The following is a 27321-nucleotide window of genomic DNA, read 5'->3' as shown; positions in this document are numbered from 1 at the left end:
ATATAGGGCTACATGTATTTTTATTCTGCTGCTGAGATGTTCTCTAAACGATTAGAACTACACATCCCGGTTTGCGCCTGGTTGTGTGACCCCCGCCAATCGGAAGCTTGTGATTTGGCGCTGAGCGAGACAGACAAGGCCCAAAGCAGGGTGCTTTTGTTACAGCTGAAGGAAGAGGGAGCCAGTAAAATGAAAATACATAAGGGGGCGAGATCATTCCCACCAAGATTCCGCAAAATACTAGGCCTTAGGTTCTACAGCAAATAGACAAGACATGGGGACCGAGCAGTGACCGTAAATTGCCCCTATTAATGAATTGCGTTAGAAACGGAGAGGCCTGCATTCTAATATTTTCCCAAGATTTTTTATTTTATCCCTTTTTGTAATTTGCACAAGGAAGCGCAGATATCTGGTGTATGTGTTTAGAATGGGACACGCTGAAGGTATTGACATTTTATTTTAATACATCTCGCGACTCTCACAGCATCTTTCGTTTTCCGTTTGCTGACATCGTTTGCTGACATCCTAACTATGCATTTAGCAAAGGTTTTCGACGTGTGGATTTAGGTTTATATTTCAACATTTTCTTCAAACGAATGATGGAGGTGTTATCACGATAGACAATTTGATTTAAAGGGGCAAAGGCAGCCATATTGGCAACAATGTATAGCTTCCTTTGCCATCTTGTTTCTAGTCTTCCGCATCGTATTGAAATGTCAACACACACGAGTAAACATTGCGGACGTGTCAGAATGCAAGAACATCGTCTCGTCTTTAGATACGTGTTTTTATATTGACACGATATTTCATTTGCCAGTGTTCATGAGAGCTAACTACGCTAGCTAGATAAAAACATCGCAGCAGAACAGTGCACAGCACGGCTGCTAATGATGTAGTTCAATCACTCAGTACAATGTAACAATATTTCAGTCTGTGTGCGCGTCGTTTTCTTCAATAAAGTGACCCCAGTGTTACAGTGTATCAACTCGTGTATACAAAGCTGGACTGCGTGATCTACATTACTTTATATTCTCATCCAGCAGTAGTAGCTGTGATACATATTAATGAGAATGAATTTCCCATTATATCACCTTGTGAATGGCAATAAAGGCTGCTTAATCTCAATCAAATCAAGGTTTAGTCTACACCAAAAAATGACACATTGATTAAATGTTATTTTGTGCATGTAACAACGTTATGACACTTTATTTAACTGTTCAATTTCGGAATCAATGTATTATTACTGTAATTATCACTGTATTATCCCTGTACTTCTGTCTCACCCAGGGCATGGGAGCTTGGCCATCTAGGCTATGCTTTCAAATCTAGAGCCGTTTGACTGAGTGAAATGTGTAGGGCCTGCCTACACATTAATAGTACATTGCATTTATTCATGAGGGTTTGAGATCAAACAATATGATTTTTTTAGAAGTGAAATTAAGTATTTCTCATATTTTGGCAGAGGCTAAAACAAACATTTATTAGGTACACACAGTCTATTTATACTCCTTGAACTGACCAGGAAAAACTCTGTGCTCTAAACTGTAGGCTATCACTCTGACTGTATAGGCAATCATAAAAGGGTTTTTCCTGATTAGGTCACAAGGTCAGAAAAACTACCATAACTACAACAGCGGTTAACTTAAATAACCGCAACATTGCCTACTACCGTGCAATCATTATGAGTCGTTCAGAACTGCTAATTGTGCCTGTGCTGTTTGAGTAATGAGTTGCATTCTTTGGCACTCAAAGGTTGGCTCTGATGTCTCCACTACTGGCAGGGATCTCTCATATTATACAGAAATTACACAGAGTTACTGTGGCCCCTGAGACTATGGCAGCCTAGCTCATTCAGTCAGTGTTTCCCAAAACTTATATCTCATAGCGTGATGATCTTGATCGACACTTGTATTATTTTGGTAATCTATCTGTACGTGAACATTTACCAGTTGAGTATCAGGACACTAATAGTGTTTAAGATTAGGACACTAATAACAACTTTATAACATTAACGTTAATTAGAGATGGCCAGCCTTTAAAATGATGGGGGAAAGCAAAGCGTTCAGCAGACATATTTTTGTTCATTCAGTGCACACTGTGCAGGGAGCTCTTAGGTCTTATTATGGGAAAGAGATTTCAAACATGAAAACATTTAGATCAGTTATATTATTCAATGCATCAAGAGAATATCACACCAGTTCTCATCAGAACAGTCTGTGCCTTTCCTTACCAGTAGGATTAGATTTAGATATATAGACAGTTCTGTTATCTCTTTATACTGTACGTCACATTATTTCTCTACCTGGGATGATTGATAAACATTTCTTGCCCTTGATTAAAAAAAGATAGATGCACAGTAGTAGATCTGATTGTTCTTTCAGTCACATCCTTTCTAACATCATATTAACCCATATCAATATATCAAGCCCTCTCATATGTGTCTGTCCTCTTCCAGGTCCAGCCAGAGAACAGGACAGTTAAGGATGCAGGAGCACAACAATGGATTTCTCCTTTTCTTTCATGCAAGGGATCATGGGAAATACAATTCAGCAACCCCCTCAGCTCATTGACTCAGCCAACATCCGTCAGGAGGGCGCCTACGACACCGGTAGCGATGAGGGCGGAGGCCCCTCCTACGACACTGCCCTGGAAGCAGAGTTCTCCTACCCGCCCTCGGCCTCCGAGGACATGCCCCCAGTCTCCAACGGTTACCCTCCTGGGTTGGGGCTGTACGAGCCCCAGGCCAAGTTCTCCATGTACCCCCAGTTTCCCAATGGCTCGGCCAACGGCTATGGGGCCATCCGGGGCTACGGAGAGCACTGCCTCATGCCTGGGGAGGGAACGGTCCTGAGGGCCCCTGTCCTCCAAGAGAGACCCTGCTCCCCTCTGTCTCCTCCTCCACCTTCACACCACCCACACCCCCACCTCCACCTCCATCACCCTCATTACCACCATCCTCATCACTACCACCCTCAACCTCACCCACATCCCTACCCTCACAGCCCTCTGCCCCTGCCCTCCCAACACCACCTCCCCCCACCACCTCACCTCATGTCCCACGTTCTCCCCCCTCCTCCCCCGTTACTCTTGCCCTCCACCAGCCCTCCCCCCTCCCTGCTGGACAGCACCTCCTCCTCACACCCCCCTCACACCCCCCCTGCTCCCTCCAGTGGGATCCTGAAGAAGACCAGCTCTCCAGAGATCAAACTGAAGATCATAAAGACGTACCAGAACGGGAGAGAGCTGTTTGAGTCTGCTCTGTGTGGAGACCTGCTGCAGGAGTCCCAGGCCAGCGAGGACTCCCAGACCCACAGCAGACACGAGATGAAGAAGGATAATAGGAAAAATACAGCCAGGCTGCTGGAGCAAGAAGAAGGGCAGGAGCAAGACCAGGAGCAGGAACAGGGGGAAACTATAGGGCAGGCCAGGGACATCCAGACCCAGCCACAGCCCCAGACCCACACCCAGGCCCAGACCCCCACCCAGCCACAGGAGCTGCCTGTGGGGCAGACTGAGAAGCCACAGAAGACCCCCATCAAAGCAGAGCCCAAGGCACCTAAGGCAAGTGTTGGTTTGCGCCTTCTCTGTTGGTTGAGGTCATCCAGTGCGATTAATTCACTATTCAGTACTCGAAGAGTAACTGTTTCAGCAGTTTCAGACATCTGAAAATAAGGGATTAGTGGACGATTGCATACACCCATCTGATTATTTGAAATCTACAGAAAGTGTCTTGGGTGTAGGGCATGACTGCCTGTTGTTAATTGAGTGTATGTGTTTTCTCTCCCTCCTGTACTGTAGGTCCAGAAGCAGTACCCTACAGTGATAACAGGTACAGGTTGCTATAAGAACCACGAGGTGGGGGACCTGGTGTGGGCCAAAGTGGGTACCTACCCCTGGTGGCCCTGCATGGTCTCCTGTGACCCCCAGATGAACGTCCACACACGCATCAACACCCGAGGTGAACAAACACACACACACACACACACTGCTGTCATGGAGCATAAAATGTGTATACATTCTTTTCCAAATCAAAATCAAATTTAATGTGTCTCAAGTGCCAAATACAACAGTGAAATGCTTACTTACAAGCCCTGAACCAACAATGCAGTTTTAAGAAAAATACGTGTTAAGTAAAAAATAGATTAGTAAAAAATAAGAAATAAAAGTAACAAATAATTAAAGAGCAGCAGTAAAATAACTATAGCGAGGCTATATACCTGGGGTACCGGTAAAGAGTCAATGTGCTGGTTAGTCAAGGTAATATGTGCATGTAGGTAGAGTTAAAGTGACTATGCATAGATAATAACAGAGAATAGCAGCATCGTAAAGGCGGGGGGGGGGGGGGGGGGGGGGGGGTAGCCATTTGATTAGCTGTTCAGGAGTCTTATGGCTTGGGGGTAGAAGCTGTTGAGAAGCATTTTGGACCTAGACTTGGCACTCCAGTACAGCACTTATAGACATAACTGTTTAAAAGCCTCTAACTGCTGTCTGCCTGTGTCCCTCCTGGCCCTCCAGGTCACAGAGAGTACCATGTGCAGTTCTTTGGCAGTGTGGCAGAACGGGCCTGGGTCCATGAGAAGAGAGTGGTCATGTACCAGGGAGAACACCAGTTTGATGAGCTGCAGGCTGAGACTCTACGCAAGACCACCAAGACAGCAGAGAGACACAAGGTAGAGACACAGCACTGCATGGCCTGACAGTATACCCTCCTCACACTCTGGACACTGGTTTAAAGAGTAACTTTAATGAAGAAGGGGGAAAAAATGATGTTTTAGAATTTGTTATTGTTAAACATGTCAATTCTGGTCATCATTTTGACAGTAATATATTTTGGTCTTTTAGTAGTAAATCTAGCTGTTTTTGCTCCTAGCGGTCCAACTCTACCATTGAAATCTTGATGTAGTGCCTTGAAAAGGTGCCTCTCTTCAGGGATCATCAACTAGATTCAACTGTTGGCCAATTGTTTCTTGAGCGGATAAAACATAATCATTTCAAACCTTGCTTGCATTTGTATAAGATCACATATATCTCTATGTGTGGGAATACTTTGGAACAGATTTCCAAAATAAAATCACTTGGAGCTGATTTGCTGGTGTTTTTACAGTATTTTGTGCCCAGCAATAAAAATAAATAAATAAATATATTTCTTATAAATACATATATTTTTAGTTTTTGCTAAACAAACTTGTCAGTTGGTGGAACCCTGCTCTACGTCATCTCAATAGAGGGGTTCAGAATAAAATCCACTCCCTTCTAGATGTGCTAGGTGGTACCTACTCAAGGCTCACTATAAAAGCAGGTGACAGGGCATTATTTGGCAATGGTTTTGTTAAGTGGAGTGTGTCAATCAATATACAGCGCATTCGGAAAGGATTCAGACCCCTTGACTTTTTCCACATTTTGTTACGTTACAGCCTTATTCTAACATGGGCTAAATAAATGTGTTTCCTCATCAATCTACACAAAATACCCCAAAGGTATACCCCAACAGGTTTTTAGAAATGTTTGTAAATGTATTAAAAATTCAAATCAGTACCTATGTACACAAGTATTCAGACCCTTTGCTGTGAGACTCAAAATTAAGCTCAGGTGCATCCTGTTTCCATTGATCATCCTTGAGATATTTCTACAACTTGATTGGAGTCCACCTATGGTAAATTCAATTGATTGGTCATGATTTGGATAGGCACACACCTGTCTATATAAGGTCCCACGGTTGACAGTGCATGTCAGAGCAAAAACCAGGCCAGGAGGTCGAAAAATGGTCCGTAGTGCTCCGACACAAGATTGTGTCGAGGTACAGATCTGTGGAAGGGTAAAAAAAAAATCTGCAGCTTTGAAGGTCCCCAAGAACACAGTGGCCTCCATCATTCTTAAATGGAAGAAGTTTGGAACCACCAAGACTCTTGGACACCCAGCCAAACTGAGCAATGGGGAGAATGGCATTGGTCAGGGAGGTGACCAAGAACCCAATGGTTACTTTGACAGAGCTCCAGAGTTCCTCTGTGGAGATGAGAGAACCTTCCAGAAGGACAACCATCTCTGCAGCACTCCACCAATCAGGCCTTAATGGTAAAGTGGCCAGACGGAAGCCACTCCTCAGTAAAAGGCACATGACAGTCTGCTTGGAGTTTGCCAAAAGGCACCTAAAAGACTCTCAAACCATGATAAACAAGATTATCTGGTCTGATGAAACTAAGACTGAACTCTTTGCCCTGAGTGCCAAGCGGAGGAAGTCTGGAGAAAACCTGGCAGTATCCCTACGGTGAAGCATGGGGGTGACAGCATCATGCTGAGGGGATATTTTTCAGCGGCAGGGACTGGGGGACTAGTCAGGATCGAAGGAAAGATGAAGTACAGAGAGATCCTTGTTGAAAATCTGCTCAAGATCACCTAGGACCTCAGACTGGGGCAAAGGTTCACCTTCCAACAGGTCAAGACCCTAAGCACACAGCCAAGACAACACAAGAGTGGCTTTGGGACAAGTCTCTGAATGTTCTTGAGTGGCCCAGCCAGAACCCGGACTTGTACCCAATCGAACATCTCTGGAGTGACCCTAGAAGAAGACTCAAGGCGGTAATCGCTGCCAAGGGTGCTTCAACAAAGTAAAGGGTAAAGGGTCTGAATACTTATGTAAATGTGATATTTCAGTTTATTAATTTTTATACATTTGCTACCATTGAATAAAACCTGTTTTTGCTTTGTCATTATGGGTTATTGTGTGTAGATTGATAAGGGGAAAAAAACGATTTAATGCATTTTAGAACAAGGCTGTAACAACAAAATTTGGAAATAGGGTCTGAATACTTTCCGCAAGGCACATTTCCGCATATGATGAAATTCAATGTTTTTGCTTACCGTTTAATAAACAAAAATACATAGTTTGTCAAGATCAGTGTGGAAGACCTTGACTGGCCTGCACAGAGCTCTGACCTCAACATCATCGAGCACCTTTGGGATGAATTGGAACACCGACTGCGAGACAGGCCTAATCGTCCAACATCAGTGCCTGACCTCACTTAAGCTCTTGTAACTGAATGGAAGAAAGTCCCCGCAGCAATGTTCCAACATCTAGTAGAAACCCTTCAGAAGAGTGGAGGCTGTTATAGCAGAAAGGGGGGGGACCAACTCCATATTAAGGCCCATGATTTTGGAATGAGATGTTCGACAGGCAGGTGTCCACGTTCTTTTGGTCAAGTAATGTAAGAAGAGTCTACTATTAATCATTCTGATATGTAGTTGTTTTTTCCTACTAAACTTAGTTGAATGCACTGACTGGATAAGAGCATCTTCCAAATGATTACAATGTAATGTAAATTGTATGTGTGTGTGTGTCAGCTGATGAAGCCCTTCCCCCAGAGAGAGCGTGCTCAGTGGGAGGTGGGCGTCGGCCATGCAGAGGACGCCTTCCTGATGACGCAGCAGGAACGCATCGACAACTATACCTTCATCTATGTCGACCCAGACCCCAACGCCCCCCCGCCCACCAAGAAGACCCCTGTCAGGGCTGCCAGCCGCACCCAAAGCTCCTCCAGCTCAACCAGTAAGAAAGAAGAAGGAGCAGTGACATCACCAGACCGGGCGGAGCCAGCCAGAAGACAGCCTCGTAGGCAGTGTAGTGTTCCTAATGCAGACAACCCAGCCGACCTCAAAATCCCGGAGGGGGAAAAGGACCAGAGCGGGGACCCTGGACAGCCCATCCCCCCAGCCCGGAAGACCCAGTCTGAAGCAGGGGGAACCCAGGAGTCCTGTGCCCCGGTACGAGCCTGGAAGACAGCCGCTGCCAGGAAGCTGCTGCCTCTCTCCATCACAATGAAGAAACTGAATGTAAAGATCACCAAGTGTGACCAAATGTGGCCTCTGCTACAGAGGAAGTCCCTGCCCTCACCACAGAGGGAAAGAGAGGTGGAGAGGGATGAGGGAGAGGGCCGGCAGGCTGACCTGGGATCTTTTTCACCAGAGGTGGGTGCTCTCTATTTGTCTAGACATCCTAGTTGACAATGGTGTTAAAAGTTGTTGTCGCTCTAAACTGAATTTAAGCATTTATTTCTAAGTGGAGTTTTTTTTTCTCTCCAGCAGGGCTCTAGAGTTAAGCCAGAACCCAGTCCAGAGGAAGAGGGTTATGAGGGAGAGGAGAGAAAGGAGAAGGAGGAGAAGAGAAGTGAACAGGAAGCAGCACAGCACACCTCCTCTCCTGGGTCTCAGCACAGCACCCCACCAGGTACATAACACTTCTACAGCAGTGTTTGTGCACGCGTGTGTATGCACATGTGTTTGGATGTTTTCTGGGTCCTCTGGTGATGGCTGCTGGAATATGTAAATATTGTGTTTGTGTGAATATGTTCCCCAATACGTTCCCCACAGATCAGACCTTTAACCAGGTGTTTAACCAGGCGTCTCATTCCTGTAGGTTCTCAGGAGCGTAAGCAGCAGCGCAGGTCAGTGAGGAGCAGATCTGAGTCAGAGAAAGGCTGTGAGGCCGTTCCCAAGAAGAAGACCAAAAAGGAACAGGTTACTACCACCTACTGTTCTGTTCCCCTCTGTAGTGTTGCATGTTCTTTCACTCTGTTCTCTAGAGGAGGATTGCAATACAATATAAAGATTTTCAACATCCCTCTCTCGCTTTCTCTGTCTCCCTGCAGGCTGAGATGGCTCCTGAGACCACTCTGAGAACAGGCTCACAGAAAGGTAGACTCCAGCTCTGTCCTATGACTCTCTTTCCCATCCTGCTCTAAGCATACTGGCTTTGTTTAACGTGTTGGGGGAAGCAGTGTTGTGGAGGTGTGTGTTAACGTGTGGTGTGGTGTGTAGGAGCCAGTGAGATCTCGGATGCCTGTAAGCCTCTGAAGAAACGCAGCAGAGCCTCCACAGACGTAGAGATGGCCTCCTCTCAGTACAGAGACACATCCGACTCTGACTCTAGAGGCCTCAACGACCCCCAGGTAAACAGACACACACACGCAAACACACACACAGACAGATAGACACACACTCACTCACTCATGCTGTGTCTCCTATGTAGAGTCTGTTTGGGAAGAGTTTGGACAGCCCAGCAGCAGTAGATGCCGACGCGTCAGACAGCCAGTCAGTGGACTCCAGTCTGTCCAGACAAGGAAGCAGCACAGCCAAGAGAGACACTGTCTGCCAGGTAGGCCAAGAGAGACACTGTCTGCCAGGTAGGCCAAGAGAGACACTGTCTGCCAGGTAGGCCAAGAGAGACACTGTCTGCCAGGTAGGCCAAGAGAGACACTGTCTGCCAGGTAGGCCAAGAAGGACACTGTCTGCCAGGTAGGCCAAGAGAGACACTGTCTGCCAGGTAGGCCCAGAGGTCTCCTGTCCCATCCCCTTGTCATATTGTCTGTCTTTCTTCCTACTTTTCTATCTCTCTGCTCTCGGTGTCTTTTTAAATAGCTGATACAAAAAAAAGGTTTTATACCCCATTGGTGATAACTCTTCCTCTGTGTGTAGATCTGTGAAGTGTATGGAGAGGGTCTGGTGTCGTGTGAGGGGGACTGCTGTCGGCTATTCCATCTGGAGTGCCTGGGCCTCACCTTCCTACCTGAGGGCACATTTACCTGTCTGGAATGTAGAAACGGTGAGACATGACACGATGTCACAACGTATACACTATGCATTTACATCCTAATCATTAATTGACCTGCACAACCATTAGACAAGTTCTCTTTGATTGCTCCTTTCATCTTTACAGTCTCATTTAGGCTGAAATGGCTGAAATGATTACTCAAATTATTCCAAGACACATCCTTCTACTTTGTGAATGCTAATGAAGCTATGGGTGTGAACAGAGAAAATCCTGCTCAAGCCCTGATTATGCAAATGACCCTACAGACAAATCTCTGTGTGATTTCAGCCCGGCAGCCTAGTGCAGACATTAAGAGATTTCCCTGATGGAGGAATGAAAAGTCGACTGGAACTCACCTCTGTCTCACCCCTTTGTCTCTGACACACACTCTCTCCCTCCCTCTCTTTGCCACCTCCCTCCTCTCTAGGCTCTCACTCGTGTTTCAGCTGTAAGACGGGGGGAGGGGAGGTGTTGCGCTGCTCTGTGGTTGGCTGCGGGCGATATTACCATGATGACTGCGTGCACAAACTCCCTGGTACTGTGGGGGGTGGTACGGGCCGGGGGTTCCACTGCCCCCAACATACCTGCACCACCTGCTGCCTGGAGAGAGACCTGCACCAAGCTGCCAAAGGTAGGGGGCAGAACACTGGTCTAGATGAAGGAGAGGAACGGAAGCCACGTTAGGCTTTTAAAATGCTCTCTCAAATACTGTAGGTGTTAAAGTCTCTCCTTCCCTTCCTCCCCCCTCCCTAGGACATATGATGCGTTGTCTGCGCTGCCCGGTGGCGTACCACACAGGGGACAGCTGCGTTGCAGCGGGCAGTGTGGTCCTCACCCACCACATCATGATCTGCAGCAGCCATGGCATCACCAAGAGGAACGGCCTCCTCTCCTCACCCGTCAACGTGACCTGGTGCTTCCTCTGTGCCCGAGGTAAGATCTATCTCTCACTTTAGACCTCCTGTAGGGGTACCCACCCTGACTCACTCACCTTTTTCTGTGTCCCAAATGGCATCCTATTCGCTATATAGTCCATTACTATTGACCAGGGCCCCTGACCCACTGTCTCTTTAAGGGAAGCTTCCAGATTCAGCCCCGTGGCTTCATAGTGCCTTGCTCTGGAGGACAGCAGGGGGAGGGATGTTGCTTTGTCCTGCCCCTTAGGCAAGTGTTTGAGTGAATAGAGCCATAGCTACAACTTAACCAACTCCTTCTGTTCCTCTCAGGGTTAGCCAGAGCTTCCATTCATGTTGGTTCCTGTGATCATGGCCTGCCGATTGTGACCCTCTGTCTCTCTCTCTGAATCTGATCTCCTCTAATCTAGTCTTTTCTAATCATTCAACTCTATAACACTTGATTTATTCCCATAGAGATAATTGATGTGTGATGCTCTCGCTGAGACCACAGAGGCTTAGCTGAGCTCAGATACACCACCGCAGCAGCAGGAGGAGGAGAGTACTGGTCCACTGAGCTCTGTCTGTGTTTGGAAAAAATGTCATTGGGCCTTCACTTATGATGCATTTGCCTTTTTGTGAATGTATTAGTGACATTTGTCCCCATGGTTACTAAAAGCAGTTGATTCTCAATTTCTTATAAGCGAAGTGCACTGTATATCTACAGTATTCTGTTTGGACGACTCTTTCATTTAACTTATTACTCCGTTTTTTTCTCTCATTTATGTGTTCTAACAGCGTATGTGTTCTTTCTTTCCTGTGGAATCATGGGTACTGTAGTCTGATTGCGGCTCACCCCATCTCTTCCTGTGTGTCTTGTGTAGGACTGTTAGTGCAGGACCTTACTGACATCATATTAAGTTCATATGCCTATAAGTCCCACTACCTTCTGACTGAGTCAAATCGTGCTGAGTTGAAATTACCTATGATTCCCTCTTCTTGGACAGCTACCAAAAAGAATATTGGGAAAGGTAACATAACTGTTTTACTCTCTCTCCCTTTTCCTACTGGTGCGTGTGTGTGTGTGTTTTGAATGTGTTTAGACTTCCCACATTTGATTTGTTATTCCTCTTTATTGCTTGGTTCTGCCTCTAAAGTGTGAACAGACAATCTGCTTCTATTAATGTTACAACAGGGCTTAAATAACCTGTCAGGGAGCCTAACATGCACCGGCTCAACAAAGTGTTACAGACATTAAGCTCGTCTCTGAAACGGTGGAATGGGACACTTTGCACAAACCCAAAATAGAATCTGTACAAGCAGACCATAGCACACTGTAACATAACATCATCCCATTTCATCATCATCATTGGGAAGGGTGATGACCTGTCTCACTGGGTTATTGTACGTCCTGTAAGGGGCTTGTTGCTGCTGAAGTCACAAACACAGTTATTTTATGCCCTGTCTGTCTGAGGGCTTGTTGCTGCTGAAGTCACAAACACAGTTATTTTATGCCCTGTCTGTCTGAGGGCTTGTTGCTGCTGAAGTCACAAACACAGTTATTTTATGCCCTGTCTGTCTGAGGGCTTGTTGCTGCTGAAGTCACAAACACAGTTATTTTATGCCCTGTCTGTCTGAGGGCTTGTTGCTGCTGAAGTCACAAACACAGTTATTTTACGCCCTGTCTGTCTGAGGGCTTGTTGCTGCTGAAGTCACAAACACAGTTATTTTACGCCCTGTCTGTCTGAGGGCTTGTTGCTGCTGAAGTCACAAACACGGTTATTTTACGCCCTGTCTGTCTGAGGGCTTGTTGCTGCTGAAGTCACAAACACAGTTATTTTACGCCCTGTCTGTCTGAGGGCTTGTTGCTGCTGAAGTCACAAACACGGTTATTTTACGCCCTGTCTGTCTGAGGGCTTGTTGCTGCTGAAGTCACACACACGGTTATTTTACGCCCTGTCTGTCTGAGGGCTTGTTGCTGCTGAAGTCACACACACGGTTATTTTACGCCCTGTCTGTCAGAGGGCTTGTTGCTGCTGAAGGAACACAACTTCTTTGCTTTAGCACTTTGATCCTGTCTTCATCTGAAAGACTAAATCTAATGGTGTTATTTTGATGACTGCTAAGTTCTGTTTTTGAATGAAAATAATTGTCCCTCATTTATCTGCTGCTCTCACTTTACTGCGATCTGTCTTGGATGTTTGCTGTCTCATTTTGAGGTTTTTCTTTGTTAAGGAGTTCATTATCCCAAGAAATATTGATTGTGATAGATTATAGCTCATAGCATGTATACTATTCCTCACAAGCACATCAATTTGATGAAGAAATCAATGTTTGAATAAAATGCTGACAGTCTTCCTTCTAGTTGACATATAATGTGATTATTACTCATCAACGATATTACCCATTTGACGTTTAAAACACATTCACAACCACATGCTGTTTAAATGAGATTCCATCCAAGACTATGTGGAGTACAGTGGTGCAGGGAAGTGGAACATCCCCCTTTACAAGCAGGAGTGCATGGCAGCTTTGTGCCGTTCTGTTGTTTTGGTAATAGTTTGTGTGTGATTTATGGTTTATTTACAGATGTATTATTATCATGGGTGCTATGGCATGTGTTGTGATTGTACAATGGGCCTTGTACTCTAAACCTGCCTGTCAGACATTCCATTACACCATCAATGACTGACTGCTGAGGTAAAAGCAGAGGACCACAGCAATGTCAACACTGCTTTCGCTTATCAAAATGGTGTCCACAACCGCATAGTTTTCATCTACATAAAGCAATCTTTATTATATTGTGGGAGTTAGAATAATTTCTAACAATGTGACTCATTTGGGAAAGACTCAAGAGATATCTATCCTTAGCCACTTCTCATACACATGAAACGAGCGGATGCAATGTCACAATGGCTCCACCTATTTCTCTGGATTACTATATTACTTACTTGGGCAAAGCATTGCTCACAGTGTAAAGTGAAGTGGTTGAATGACTGGCATGCCTAAGGATGAGGCTTAGAGTGTGGTGGCCCCTAGTGCCCAGGTGTGGAAGTACATTCTCTAACCCTGTGCTGCTCTTTTCTCTCTCTACACATACACACACCTGCAGGAGAGAAGCTGCTGTGCTGTGCATTGTGCCCGGCGTCGTTCCACCCAGAGTGTTTGGAGATGGAGATGCCAGAGGGGGCGTGGTCCTGCAGGGAGTGTAGGGCAGGAAAGAAACCCCACTACAAACAGATCGTCTGGGTCAAACTGGGAAACTACAGGTTAGCAGCATGAGTTGACGCACACCTAAATTATGTTTGAGAGGAGGTTACTAATGGTATAGTAAACATATGTAAAAAAAATAAAAATAAGGGAAGATACTTGCATATGCTCCCAAAAATGTAATGGATAAACATCAAATGTTCCCATTTCCGACTCGTCCTCTCTGTCCCAACTGACGGCAGAACTTCTACAGACGTGTAAGCTGGAGCATTGGTACAATGTGGGAGCAGGAGTGGGAAACATTTTGGCTCGAGGGCCACATCGGGATTTTGAAATTCAACGGAGGGACGCATTTTTGTTCAAATGTATTTGTGGGGGCCTCCCGAGTGGCGCAGCGGTCTAAGGAACTGCATCTAGGTGCTTGAGGCATCACTACAGACCCGGGTTTGATCCCAGGCTGTGTCACAGCTGGCCGTGACTGGGAGACTCATGAGGCGGCGCACAATTGGCCCAGCGTTGTCCGGGTTAGGAGACGGTTTGGCAAGCCGATATTTCCTTGGCCCATCGCGCTCTAGCGACTCCTGTGGCGCATGCACGCTGACACGGTCACCAGGTGTACGGTGTTTCCTCTGACACATTGGTGCGGCTGGCTTCCAGGTTAAGCGGGCATTGTGTCAAGAGGCAGTGCGGCTTGGCTGGGTCGTGTTTCGGAGGACGCACGGCTCTTCGACCTTCACCTCTCCCGAGTCCGTATGGGAGTTGCAGCGATGAGACAAAACTGTAACTACTAATTGGATACCATGAAATTGGGCAGAAAAAAGGGCCAAAAAATAAATTGGTATTAATGTCTCGCGGACCAGATTGAAGTTCCCAGCGGGCCGCACTTTGCACCCTCCCCCCCACCACCACCACTCATAGCTAGCTGTAACTTCTGGACTGGTAACATTCTTTCTTTCCTGATGTTCCATGCTGTCCCCTGTCTGTCCCCATCAGGTGGTGGCCAGCGGAGATCTGTAACCCTCGCCTGGTGCCTCCCAACATCCAGACGCTCCGTCACGACATCGGAGAATTCCCCGTCTTCTTCTTTGGTTCCCATGACTACTACTGGATCAACCAGGGCCGTGTGTTCCCCTACGTGGAGAATGACAAAACCCCTGTCACTGGCCAAATCAACATCAACAAGACCTTCAAGAAAGGTGAGGCCACCTTGGCTCTGTACTCTGTGCCCTGTGCTACAATAGATTGGGAATCGTCAAGGGAAACTATGAAATGGATTATTGGTTCTTGAGTGAAATGATAATGTCTTGACCCTGAGTGTGTGAGACAGGCACAGTGTAATTCCATCCCTTCTGTGTGTGTCAGCTCTGGAGGAGGCTGCTCGCAGGTTCCAGGAGCTCAAGGCTCAGAGGGAGAGCAGGGAGGCCCTGGAGCAGGAACGCAACTCACGCAAACCCTCACCATACAAGTTCATCAAGGTAATATATCCAGTCATACTACACTGCTCAAAAAAATAAAGGGAACACTAAAATAACACATCCTAGATCTGAATGAATGAAATATTCTTATTAAATACTTTTTTCTTTACATAGTTGAATGTGCTGACAACAAAATCACACAAAAATTATCAATGGAAATCTAATTTATCAACCCATGGAGGTCTGGATTTGGAGTCACACTCAAAATTAAAGTGGAAAACCACACTACAGGCTGATCCAACTTTGATGTAATGTCCTTAAAACAAGTCAAAATGAGGCTCAGTAGTGTGTGTGGCCTCCACGTGCCTGTATGACCTCCCTACAAAGCCTGGGCATGCTCCTGATGAGGTGGCGGATGGTCTCCTGAGGGATCTCCTCCCAGACCTGGACTAAAGCATCCTGGACAGTCTGTGGTGCAACGTGGCATTGGTGGATGGAGCGAGACATGATGTCACAGATGTGCTCAATTGGATTCAGGTCTGGGAAACGGGCGGGCCAGTCCATAGCATCAATGCCTTCCTCTTGCAGGAACTGCTGACACACTCTAGCCACATGAGGTCTAGCATTGTCTTGCATTAGGAGGAACCCAGGGCCAACCGCACCAGCATATGGTCTCACAAGGGGTCTGAGGATCTCATCTCGGTACCTAATGGCAGTCAGGCTACCTCTGGCGAGCACATGGAGGGCTGTGCGGCCCCCCAGAGAAATGCCACCCCACACCATGACTTAACCACCGCCAAACCGGTCATGCTGGAGGATGTTGCAGGCAGCAGAACGTTCTCCACGGCGTCTCCAGACTGTCACGTCTGTCACATGTGCTCAGTGTGAACCTGCTTTCATCTGTGAAGAGCACAGGGCGCCAGTGGCGAATTTGCCAATCTTGGTGTTCTCTGGCAAATTTCCAAACGTCCTGCACGGTGTTGAGCTGTAAGCACAACCCCCACCTGTGGACGTCGGGCCCTCATACCACCCTCATGGAGTCTTTTCTGACCGTTTGAGCAGACATGCACATTTGTGGCCTGCTGGAGGTCATTTTGGAGGGCTCTGGCAGTGCGCCTCCTGCTCCTCCTTGCACAAAGGGGGAGGTAGCGGTCCTGCTGCTGGGTTGTTGCCCTCCTACGGCCTCCTCCACGTCTCCTGATGTACTGGCCTGTCTCTTGGTAGCGCCTCCATGCTCTGGACAATACGCTGACAGACACAGCAAACCTTCTTGCCACAGCTCGCATTGATGTGCCATCCTGGATGAGCTGCACTACCTGAGCCACTTGTGTGGGTTGTAGACTCCGTCTCATGCTACCACTAGAGTGAAAGCACCGACAGCATTCAAAAGTGACCAAAACATCAGCCAGGAAGCATAGGAACTGAGAAGTGGTCTGTGGTTATCACCTGCAGAACCACTCCTTTATTGGGGGTGTCTTGCTAATTGCCTATAATTTCCACCTGTTGTCTATTCCATTTGCACAACAGCATGTGAAATGTATTGTCAATCAGTGTTGCTTCCTAAGTGGACAGTTTGATTTCACAGAAGTGTGATTGACTTGGAGTTACATTGTGTTGTTTAAGTGTTCCCTTTATTTTTTTGAGTAGTGTATATACACCCCAGTGGAGGCTGCTGAGGGAAGGACGGCTCATAATAATGGCTGGAACGGAGCAAATGGAATTGCATCAAACCATGTGTATGATCTATTTGATGTCATTCCTCTGATTCCGCTCCAGCCACAACCACGAGCTCGTCTTCCCCAATTAAGGTGCCACCAACCTCCTGTGATACACCCCTGCCCTACAAACACATCCCCTGCCCTACAAACACATCCCTTGCCCTACAAACACATCCCCTGCCCTACAAACACATCCCCTGCCCTACAAACACATCCCCTGCCCTACAAACACATCCCCTGCCCTACAAACACATCCCCTGCCCTACAAATCTTCTGCCATATAAAGTCTTGCTTTGCAGAACAAAATGGATTGAGCTGAAGGAGACCTCTTTATATCTCATTGTGACATTGTTGTCATGTCTCTCTCAGTCCAACAAGCCAGTGGGAAAGGTGCAGGTGCACATAGCCGACCTGTCAGAAATCCCACGATGCAACTGTAAACCCACAGACCAACACCCCTGCAGCCTGGACTCCCAATGTCTCAACCGCATGCTGCAGTATGAGTGTCACTCACAGGTTGGTGTGTGTGTGTTTATGTGTGTGTGTGTGTGTGTGTGTTTGTGTGTGTGTGTTTGCGTGTGCAGCCCTATTCAGCCCTGTTTTCCTGTCCTAGGTGTGTCCAGCAGGTGATAGCTGTGAGAACCAATGCTTCTCGAAGCGTCTGTACTCTGAGACAGAGGTCATTAAGACAGAGGGTTGTGGCTGGGGCCTCAAGACCAACCAGGCCCTCAGGAAGGTGAGTGAGGGCCACTGGAGTGGACGTAGTGTGGGACCTGGTTCTATTTCTATCCCTAGACCCTAACCCTTTAGGTGTCCTTTGAAATTGATTGGCATTAGCAGCATTGTGAGGGTTCCACCTAGCCTGTCATATTGTTGAACCTATCCAAACCTTTCAGATCTGTGAACAGGCTGAGGGCTTAGGGAACGGGGCTAAACACCAAAATGGAACCGAGCCTGTGTATGTGTAGATCAGAGATGATTATTAATAACACCACAGGTGTGCTTTGTTGTAAGTATTGATGTGTATTGTGTTTTGTATGTGCTCTATGCCTCTTCCGCAGGGAGATTTTGTGACAGAGTACGTGGGAGAGGTGATAGATTCAGAGGAGTGCCAGCAGCGAATCAAACGCGCTCATGAGAACCACGTGACCGACTTCTACATGCTCACTCTCACCAAGGTAATGACATTTTAGACTTTGTCCCAGTAGTCTGAAATGGGCTCCTTTAATTGACACCTTCACCTCATGACCGGTAATACATAGTATGTGTATGAATCTGTCTCTCTCGCTGTTCAGTAGTGTGCGTCTCTTGGCTGTGTGTGGGGGGGTCTAACGGTGTGTGTGTGTGTGCTTCAGGACCGGGTGATAGATGCCGGGCCCAAAGGGAACTCCTCTCGCTTCATTAACCACAGCTGCAGCCCCAACTGTGAGACACAGAAATGGACTGTCAACGGAGACATACGCATAGGCCTCTTCACCCTGTGTGACATGGAGGCTGGTGAGGAGAGCAGCACACACACGTTCTGTATCTTTGTTGTTTGATCTCTCTGATCGATCTCCTGTCTCCTGCAGGCATTGAGCTGACGTTTAACTATAATCGTCTGTGTGTGTGTTCTGCAGGCACTGAGCTGACGTTTAACTATAATCTGGACCTTATGGGTAACAGAAGGTCGTCGTGCCACTGTGGTGCTGAGAACTGCTCTGGCTTCCTGGGGGTGCGGCCTACGGTACGGGACACACCCACATTCTCATTATGACTGCATCATGTAGGAATCAAGTGACATGTTACTGATGTCTCACCTTAGCAGATCCCTTCTGTCCATGGTTTGTCTGCCATGTTGTCGAAATCAAATAAAATCTTATTGGTCACATACACATGGTTAGCAGATGTTAATGTGAGTGTAGTGAAATGCTTGTGCTTCTAGTTCCGACAATGCAGTATATTTAAGTAATCTAACAAATTCACAACAACTACCTTATACACACAAATGTAAAGGGATGAATAAGAATATGTACCTTTAAATAAATGGATGAGCGATGGCTGTGCGGCATAGGCAAGATGCAGTAGATGGTATAGAGTACAGTATATACATATGAGATGAGTAATGTAGGGTGTAAACATTATTAAAGTGGCATTATTTAAAGTGACTAGTGATACCTTTATTAAATCAGTTTATTTAAGTGGCCAGAGATTTGAGTCTGTATGTTGGCAGCAGCCTCTCAATGTTAGTGGTGGCTGTTTAACAGTCTGATGGCCTTGAGATAGAAGCTGTTTTTCAGTCTCTTGGTCCCTGCTTTGATGCACCTGTACTGACCTCGCCTTCTGGATGATAGCGGGATGAACAGGCAGTGGCTCGGGTGGTTGTTGTTCTTGATGATCCTTTTGGCCTTCCTGTGACATCCGGTGCTGTAGATGTCATGGAGGGCAGGTAGTTTGCCCCCGGTGATGCATTGTGCAGACCGCACTACCCTCTGGAGAGGCTTGCTGTTGAGGGCGGTGCAGTTGCCATACCAGGCGGTGATACAGCCAGACAGGATGCTCTCGATTGTGCATCTGTAAAAGTTTGTCAGGGTTTTGGGTGACAAGCCACATTTTTTCAGCCTTCTGAGGTTGAAGAGGCGCTGTTGCGCCTTCTTCACCACACTGTCTGTGTGCGTGCACCATTTCAGATTGTCTGTGATGTGTACACCCAGGAACTTAAAACTTTCCACCTTCTCCACTACTGTACCATCGATGTGGATAGGGGGTGCTCCCTCTGCTGTTTCCTGAAGTCCACAAACAAAACAAAGGAGATGATGACGTTGAGTGAGAGGTTATTTTCCTGACACCACACTCTGAGGGCCCTCACCTCCTCCCTGTAGGCCGTCTCGTCGTTGTTGGTAATCAAGCCTACCTCTGTAGTGTCGTCTGCAAACATGATGATTGAGTTGGAGGCGTGCATGGCCACGCAGTCGTGGGTGAACAGGGAGTACAGGAGAGGGCTCAGAACGTATCCTTGTGCGGCACCAGTGTTGAGGATCAGCGGGGTGGAGATGTTGTTTCCTACCTTCACCACCTGGGGGCGGCCCGTCAGAAAGTCCAGGACCCAGTTGCATAGGGCGGGGTCGAGACCCAGCTTAATGATGAGTTTGGAGGGTACTATGGTGTTAAATGCTGAGCTGTAGTACAGCATTTGTACATAGGTATTCCCCTTGTCTAGATGGGATTGTGCAGTGTGGTGGCGATTGCGTCGTCTGTGGACCTATTGGGGCGGTAAGCAATTTGGAGTGGGTCAAGGGTATCAGGTAAAGTAGAGGTGATGTGGTCCTTGACTAGTCTCTCAAAGCACTTTATGATGACAGAAGTGAGTGCTACGGGCGATAGTCATTAAGTTCAGTTACCTTAGCTTTCTTGGGAACAAGAACAATGGTGGTCATCTTGAGGACAGCAGACTGGGATAGGGAGCGATTGAATATGTCCATAAAAACACCAGCCAGATGGTCTGCGCATGCTCTGAGGATGCAACTGGGGATGCCGTCTGGGCCAACAGCCTTGCAAGGGTTAACACATTTAAATGTTTTACTCACGTTGGCCATGGATTAGGAGAGCCCACGGGCTTTGGTATCGGGCCGTGTCAGTGGCACTGTATTGTCCTCAAAGCGAGTAAAGAAGTTGTTTCATTTGTCTGGGAGCAAGACGTCGATATCCGCGACGGGGCTGGTTTTCTTTTTGTAATTCATGATTGACTGTAGACCCTGCCACGTACTGAGCCGTTGAATTGCGACGGCTCAGACACGAGACGTACGTGGCAGGGTCTACAGTCAATCACGGAGAACACCTAAAGGGTTAGCCTGGTGATATAAAAGCTGGCCTAACAGGGCTGATAACTCCTCTCTCTCTCAGCTTTAACTAGGTAATTTTTCAGAATGTCCCCACTGAGCAGATTGTTAAACATCGTTGTTTTTCTGTCTGTCCATCAGAGTGCGGTGGTGGAGGAGAAGGCGAGGAACGCTAAACTGAAGCCCAAGAAGCGTAAGCTGCGACCGGAGGGGAAACACACACATGAGTACATCTGTTTCTGCTGTGGAGAGGGAGGAGAGCTGGTCATGTGTGACAAGAAGGACTGTCCTAAAGCTTACCACCTGCTGTGTCTCAACCTCACCAAACCTCCATATGGTACACACTGTCTGTGTCTGTCCTTCTGTCTGTCTGTGTGTCTGTCTGTGTCTGTGTCTGTCTGTGTCTGTGTGTGTGTGTGTCTGTCTGTGTGTGTGTCTGTGTGTGTGTGTGTCTGTCTGTGTGTGTGTGTGTGTCTGTCTGTGTGTGTGTGTGTGTGTGTGTGTGTGTGTGTGTGTGTGTGTGTGTGTGTGTGTGTGTGTGTGTGTGTGTGTGTGTGTGTGTCTGTCTGTGTGTGTCTGTCTGTGTGTGTCTGTGTGTCTGCCTGTCTGTGTGTGTGTCTGTGTGTGTGTCTGTCTGTGTCTGTGTGTCTGTCTGTGTGTCTGTCTGTCTGTCTGTCTGTGTCTGTCTGTGTGTGTCTGTCTGTGTGTGCCTGTCTGTGTCTGTCTGTGTGTCTGTCTGTCTGTGTGTGTCTGGCTGTGTCTGTCTGTGTGTCTGTCTGTGTGTCTGTCTGTCTGTCTGTCTGTGTCTGTCTGTCTGTGTCTGTCTGTGTGTGCCTGTCTGTGTCTGTCTGTGTGTCTGTCTGTCTGTGTGTGTCTGGCTGTGTCTGTCTGTGTGTCTGTCTGTGTGTGTGTCTGTCTGTGTGTGTCTGTCTGTCTGTCTGTCTGTCTGTGTCTGTCTGTGTGTGTATGCCGGCGTGCGTGCGTGTCTATAAATCAGTAGTAACCTTTTCTCTGTGTGTGTTTAGGCCGTTGGGAGTGCCCGTGGCATGACTGCAGTGTGTGTGGTGTCCTAGCCTCATCCCTCTGTGACTTCTGCCCTCGCTCCTTCTGCCGGGATCATGAAGGGGGGGCTCTCAGCCCCTCTACCCTAGAGGGCCGCCCCTGCTGCTCCAAACACAACCCCCTCAGTCCCCTGGGCCCCAACACCAACCCTGCACACACTCACACACACCCCCCTGGCACGGTCAGCGTCAAAGAGGAGCCACAGGACCCTGAGGAGGAGCACAGCCAGTAGGACTGAGAGTGAAGCTATCTCAAATAGCACCCTAATTCCTATATAGTGCACTAGAAATGTAGCACTATACCTTTATGGAATAGGGTGTGATTAGAGATGTGCCCTCAGGTGAGAGAGACCAGAATTGCAGCCACCAGTTACACTTGAGATTCTCATGGGCTGGTGTGAGCGGTGAGAGTTGTTCTATACCAGAGATCGGAGCAGAGCTCCTCTGTGTCTAAGGAAAGTGGGGGTGGAGGAGAGGGCAAGGGGAGATGGAGAGGTGCCCTGCCTTTTTCTCCGGCCACTGACATCCCCCCAAACACCCAGTGTTTCAGTTTCAACACTTCATGATTCTGTCATTTCTAGAGGCGTGGAAACTCCGTTAGTGTTCTTATGTTCTTGGTTAATCAGCACTTTGAATAACTCAGTGAGGGGGAAGAAGAGGGGGTGTATAAACCTCCCTCCATCATGCTGCTTTTCTCTTTGTTTACTTCCTGTGAGCTGGGGTTGCTTGGCGCCCGTTGCCAGAGGCCAGGTGCCGTTTCACGCCCTTAGAAGGCTTTGCTGTGTGTTGATGAGACAGCAGAGCCAGGCCCAACACTCCTCAACACTCCAAACATGATCTATTATCCCTATCTAGCTCTCCTTTCACAACGAGAAGAAAAACAGATTTGTGCAATTTTCAGGACTACACACTACATTCCGACATTCCTTATACCGGTTTTTGATATACTTATGAGTATAGATGAATATAAATATATATATATATATATATATATGTATGTTTGTTAATGTTTACAGACAGATTATCTCACTTCATCTCTGTGAGTGGTGTATTATTGTTTGTTTGTTTAGGTGTTTAGCAATGCGCAGATCTCCTTGTGAATATAGTCCTTCTAATAAGGTGAATTATAATGGCTTATAGTGTAATGGTATGACATCACATCATCATTACATGTAAGTTCCATTCGCAAGTTCCCCAGTCTCACTCTCCATTGTGTACATAATTGGCTCCTATTGTAAACCACAGAAGAAGAGGGGAGACATCAGTGTTATCCACAGCCCCCTTCACTGTATATCTATGGAAACAGAAATAGAAAGGCAGTTTTGGAGAGGAAGTTGCATTTCATTAAAATTGAGAGGTTGAGCAGCTTACGTTTGGTAATGATTTCCTCCTCCTAAGTGAGTATTGTACAGATATGGTCCCAGTCTGTTTGTACACAGTACTGCAGCCCACCTAGAGGGACTCTTATTTCCCATACACTGACCTGACAGATTGGCCCTGTGTGCAGTAATGTAAGTGATGGTGTGTGTACTGTACTGTGCACTCAAATGTTTTGTTTTCAATTGTTCTGCTAAACCTTTTTAAAGCACTTTCACCATTTATTGCTACATACTTTAGGTACCTCATAACATACATGTATATAGTAGAACATATGACATTGTACATGCTTAAAATGGATACCTCTTTTCTGTAGTAATGTTGGAATTTTAAACTGTATTGTAACTTCTGCTATAGGTCCAACGACATGATCCAAATATCTTTGAGAGACTGAAAACGTTCTCTGACACAAGTTACTGCCGACAACACTTTCTATTCTTTGCCCTAGTGGAACGACTAACGCCCTCATCTTAATTCAAGGTGTTAAGTACATTCAGTGGGTATTTATTTTCACTTTTTGTATGACTGTGTGCATCTCCACAAATTGGTTTTGTATAAACATTCAGTTAAACTTCAGTACAATGAAAAGATCATATTCTACAAACATATACATGTATTATGTAAAGTGTTTTTAATCTCTCATCCTCCTATGACAGATTTTTATAATTATATCACACCCTTTTTATACTAGTTGATTTATGTATCAAAAACACCTATTGGAAAACCGCTCCCTCCCAAAGTATTAAGGAACATATACTATGAAACAATAGGGAGCTTTACAATTGATGATTCTGTGTGTAGTTGTCTTAATACATTTAACATGTTTTCTATTAGTGTAATGATTCCACAATGTTTAACAGCTGCTCATATGCCAGGCTGGCTGTGTTGTGACTCACTTTACTGATGTTGAAGCAGTTAAAAGCAAGTGAAAATTGTGATGTGAAGTAACCGAGCACTTCATTCAGCCTAAACTCGCATTATCATGATAAAACTACAAGATTAGTCTGCTAATCTGGTCTGAGCCTGTGCTTTTCTCTTCTCTGGTATGTTACCGACTGATTATGATTATGCCATTATGCCCGTAAAACGATAGCTCACCCATAAAGTTTGTCAAACGTTTCTAAACCTCTGTTGTTTAGTGTCAAGCTGTCCACATTCAACGTCTGTCTTAACAAAATATAAGATTAGATTGTGCCAATATCTTCTATTCATTTCGAATTGAAGCATGCTGTTTTCTCCTAATGCATAAACCAGGTTAAACTCGACAGAATGGAATATGGACTCAGTTAGACTCAAGTAGAAGTATGGAAACTATCAAATTAGATTTTAGGGTAAACTAACACTTTAATAGACATACTGCTCTCAAACCTGCCAAATTATCTTTTTTTTTCAGATATTCGATTGAGATAATTTCAGTACTGGTCCACACAGCTCAGTATGGGGTGCATCAATGCACTTTTCCATCTTTTTAACAAACTTTTAAAACTTGAAATATATTTCTTTCTTTACATTCTTTATTTTTGTATTTGTTCATGTTTTGTACTACAGTGCAATGTGTTCAAGAACTTCATGAGTGTTTTACTGATAACTGATTTGACATGGTAGATGATAGATATTCGGCCTATTCATTCTGAGACTCATTTCAGATCCTGTACAGGAGTCACTAGTCTAACCTTCTCTAACCGTCACTAAGTGAACATGTAAACCAGACCGTTGTACACTCACCCCAACACACACCAGCAATTTGTGTAGAACTGTATCATTTTCACCCAAGACTATTGAAGCACCCCTTCCATTCTGAAAGAAGCGCAAATCTGTTCTGAACCTGTTCTTTTATCTGCTGAGGATATATTTTGTATGCATCTTTGAAGCTACTTTGTTATGTTAAAAACATCCGTTTGTTAATGCTCTTTAATGTCATTGCATTGTCTTTTTATCCTCTTGGTATCGCACAGAGATTATCAAGGCCAAACCAAATAACCCTTATTTTTTGCACCTCCTTTTGAACTTACTCACTTTATACCAGTTGAACTTGAACACATCATTCAGCCTGTACAATGCAGTATAGTCTGAGTGTGTGTTGCAGGTTGTCATTCTGTTTGTCACCGACATTATCGATTTGACCCATGTTTATACATGATCATATAGTGGCCATACTTTAGGAAAGACAGTTGGTTCTCACTGAAAGGGATGTCAGACAGTAGGGTTACGAAGATTAAGCTATCAAAGTATTATCTTCCAACACAGACTTTGAAAGTGGCCCTCTCTGAGTCATATGTTTCTGTTCTACACCTTTCAGTTATTGTTTATTTTGTGCAATACTAGTTGTTATTTCTGTCATTACATGTGATTGACATGCTCTCCCAGATATTAGAAGGAACAGTGATTTCAGAGGAACTCATTTCACCACAGTCATGTAGTGAAAGTGCTCTGGTGAATCTGCTGAGGTTGTACCCAAAGCCATATATTTTAGAGAGTTGGGCCAACTTTTAAATATGTATTATTGTTCTAATTCTAGACATTCAGTTACATAGCATTGTTAATGGCTGCCATAGAATATTGTTGTGTCATGTAAAATGCATCATAGTTCAGAAACCTCAGTGTCCCAACTCCTAAATATATGGCTCTGGTCGTACCCATCTCTCGATGTTGCTTCAATGAAAAATTGGATGAACAAAAAGTGACCATATTATTTGACTGTTCAGCAGCCTGTGTTATATTGCATAATGTTAAGACTTGTACATAGATTGCATTGAACTTGCATAGGATCATGTTACTGTGGCGTGCTATTGCCTGTAAAATGTTGCTTCTAAATGTGTGTGACTGTGAGGATGACACTCTTTTTGTACATGACTGTCTTTTTATTTCAAACTATTGATTCTGTCTTTTCATTCTAAATGAGGTTGTGAGGTTGAGTTGGAGCTGAGGAGTTCAGACATGCCTGAAGTTTGACTTAAATAAAGCTGTACTGTGTCTCAGTGGAACTCATTTGTCTTCATGGGAAATAAAATATCATACTTTCAATTGCCAGATGAAAATAATTTGTAGTAATTGGATGTATGTATTTTTTGCTGTGATCTTCGGCCCTAGTAATCAAATGTGTTATTCTACCATTTGTCCACTAGAGGTCACCCGGGTAACGTGACCGACAAGAAGCTTTCTCCCCCGGGCATCATCGCTCTTGTAGGTCTGCAGTGACGAGGATGATGATGACAGGAAGGGAACGGTAGCTATCAGTGCGAACATTCATATGCAGAGAAAAGACGTAAACATAGAGTTTAAAGGTTGATCCTGCTAATTTTGCTAGCGAAATTATAGATCTGAGATTTTCACCGGGTAATGCTCCCACACTTTTTCAGAAGAAGTTCCAAAATTCAATCTAGAAACGGCTTCCTATTTCGCAACAAAGCCTCCTTCACCCATGCTGCCAAACATACCCTCGTAAAACTGACTATCCTACTGATCCTTGACTTCAACGATGTCATTTACAAAATAGCCCCCAACACTCTACTCAGAAAACTGGATGTAGTCTACCACAGTGCCATCTGTTTTGTTAGCAAAACCACATATACTATCCACCACTGCGACCTGCATGCTCTCGTTGGCTGGCCCTCACTACATATCTGTTGCGAAACCCACTGGCTCTAAGTCATCTATAAGTCTTTGCTAGGTAAAGCCCCGCCTTATCTCAGCTCACTGGTCACCATAGCAACACCCACCCATAGCACGCGCTCCAGCAGGTATATTGCACTGGTCATCCATCCCCAAAGCCAACACTTCCTGTGGCCGCTTTTCCTTCCAGTTCTCTGCTGCCAATGACTGGAATGAATTGCACATCATCATCTGCACATCTATCACTCCAGTATTAATGCTAAATTGTAATTATTTCACCTCTATGACCTATTTATTGCCTACCTCCCTACATTTACACACACCGTACATACATTTTCTATTTTTCCTTTCTACTGTTTCTCTACTGACTGTACATTTGTTTATGTGTAACTGTGTTGTTGTTTTTGTCGCACTGCTTTGCTTTATCTTGGCCAGGTCGCAGTTGTAAAGGTGAAATAAATAAAAAATGTAAGTTATTAATTCCCAGATGTGTAGAGACGTGAAATGTTGCTGGGTTTCTAGCAATAGAATAGAGGTGTCGCCAGCAATATCGGGGAAGGGCACTAAGTGTACGATTACGAAATTGTGAATCAATTGGATGTTCAAGATATGCATTAGTTAACATTAGCTAATT

The 27321-nt window shown here is 45.6% G+C and overlaps 1 protein-coding gene across 3 annotated transcripts; it reads left to right on the top strand.

Moving 5' to 3' along the window:
- The first annotated feature begins 97 nt into the window (after positions 1 to 97).
- On the top strand, positions 98 to 26059 carry LOC110536201 (histone-lysine N-methyltransferase NSD3). 3 transcript variants are annotated; one of them, XM_036936081.1, is made up of 24 exons: positions 98 to 443; positions 2456 to 3561; positions 3799 to 3958; positions 4516 to 4670; positions 7339 to 7962; positions 8080 to 8221; positions 8411 to 8511; positions 8643 to 8688; positions 8812 to 8942; positions 9023 to 9148; positions 9469 to 9595; positions 10011 to 10214; positions 10337 to 10516; positions 11361 to 11507; positions 13589 to 13745; positions 14680 to 14882; positions 15049 to 15161; positions 17189 to 17335; positions 17433 to 17555; positions 17881 to 17997; positions 18175 to 18316; positions 18439 to 18545; positions 20779 to 20974; positions 21663 to 26059. In XM_036936081.1, exons 2-24 carry the CDS (start codon positions 2500 to 2502, stop codon positions 21929 to 21931), a joined length of 4779 nt encoding a protein of 1592 aa, XP_036791976.1. In that variant the 5' UTR covers positions 98 to 443; positions 2456 to 2499; the 3' UTR covers positions 21932 to 26059. The 3 variants fall into 3 exon arrangements, with proteins under 3 accessions (XP_036791976.1, XP_036791975.1, XP_036791977.1); XM_036936080.1 differs by having other exon boundaries at positions 8077 to 8221; XM_036936082.1 differs by lacking the exon at positions 11361 to 11507 and having other exon boundaries at positions 100 to 443; positions 8077 to 8221.
- The last annotated feature ends 1262 nt before the right edge of the window (positions 26060 to 27321 follow it).

The sequence above is a fragment of the Oncorhynchus mykiss genome, chromosome 11 (genome assembly GCF_013265735.2).
Source record: "Oncorhynchus mykiss isolate Arlee chromosome 11, USDA_OmykA_1.1, whole genome shotgun sequence".
Taxonomy (NCBI): Eukaryota; Metazoa; Chordata; class Actinopteri; order Salmoniformes; family Salmonidae; genus Oncorhynchus; species Oncorhynchus mykiss.
The sequence above is the reverse complement of the archived record's forward strand: the minus strand, read 5'-3'. Positions and strand labels throughout refer to the sequence as shown.

Bases quoted from the DNA above. Each gene is read 5' to 3' on its own strand.
- LOC110536201 (XM_036936080.1), top strand. From the start codon at position 2,500: ATGGATTTCTCCTTTTCTTTCATGCAAGGGATCATGGGAAATACAATT. The intron at 8,943-9,022 runs GTAAACAGACAC...TCTCCTATGTAG, and splicing joins GAGGCCTCAACGACCCCCAG to AGTCTGTTTGGGAAGAGTTT. The intron at 18,546-20,778 runs GTACGGGACACA...TCTGTCCATCAG, and splicing joins TCCTGGGGGTGCGGCCTACG to AGTGCGGTGGTGGAGGAGAA.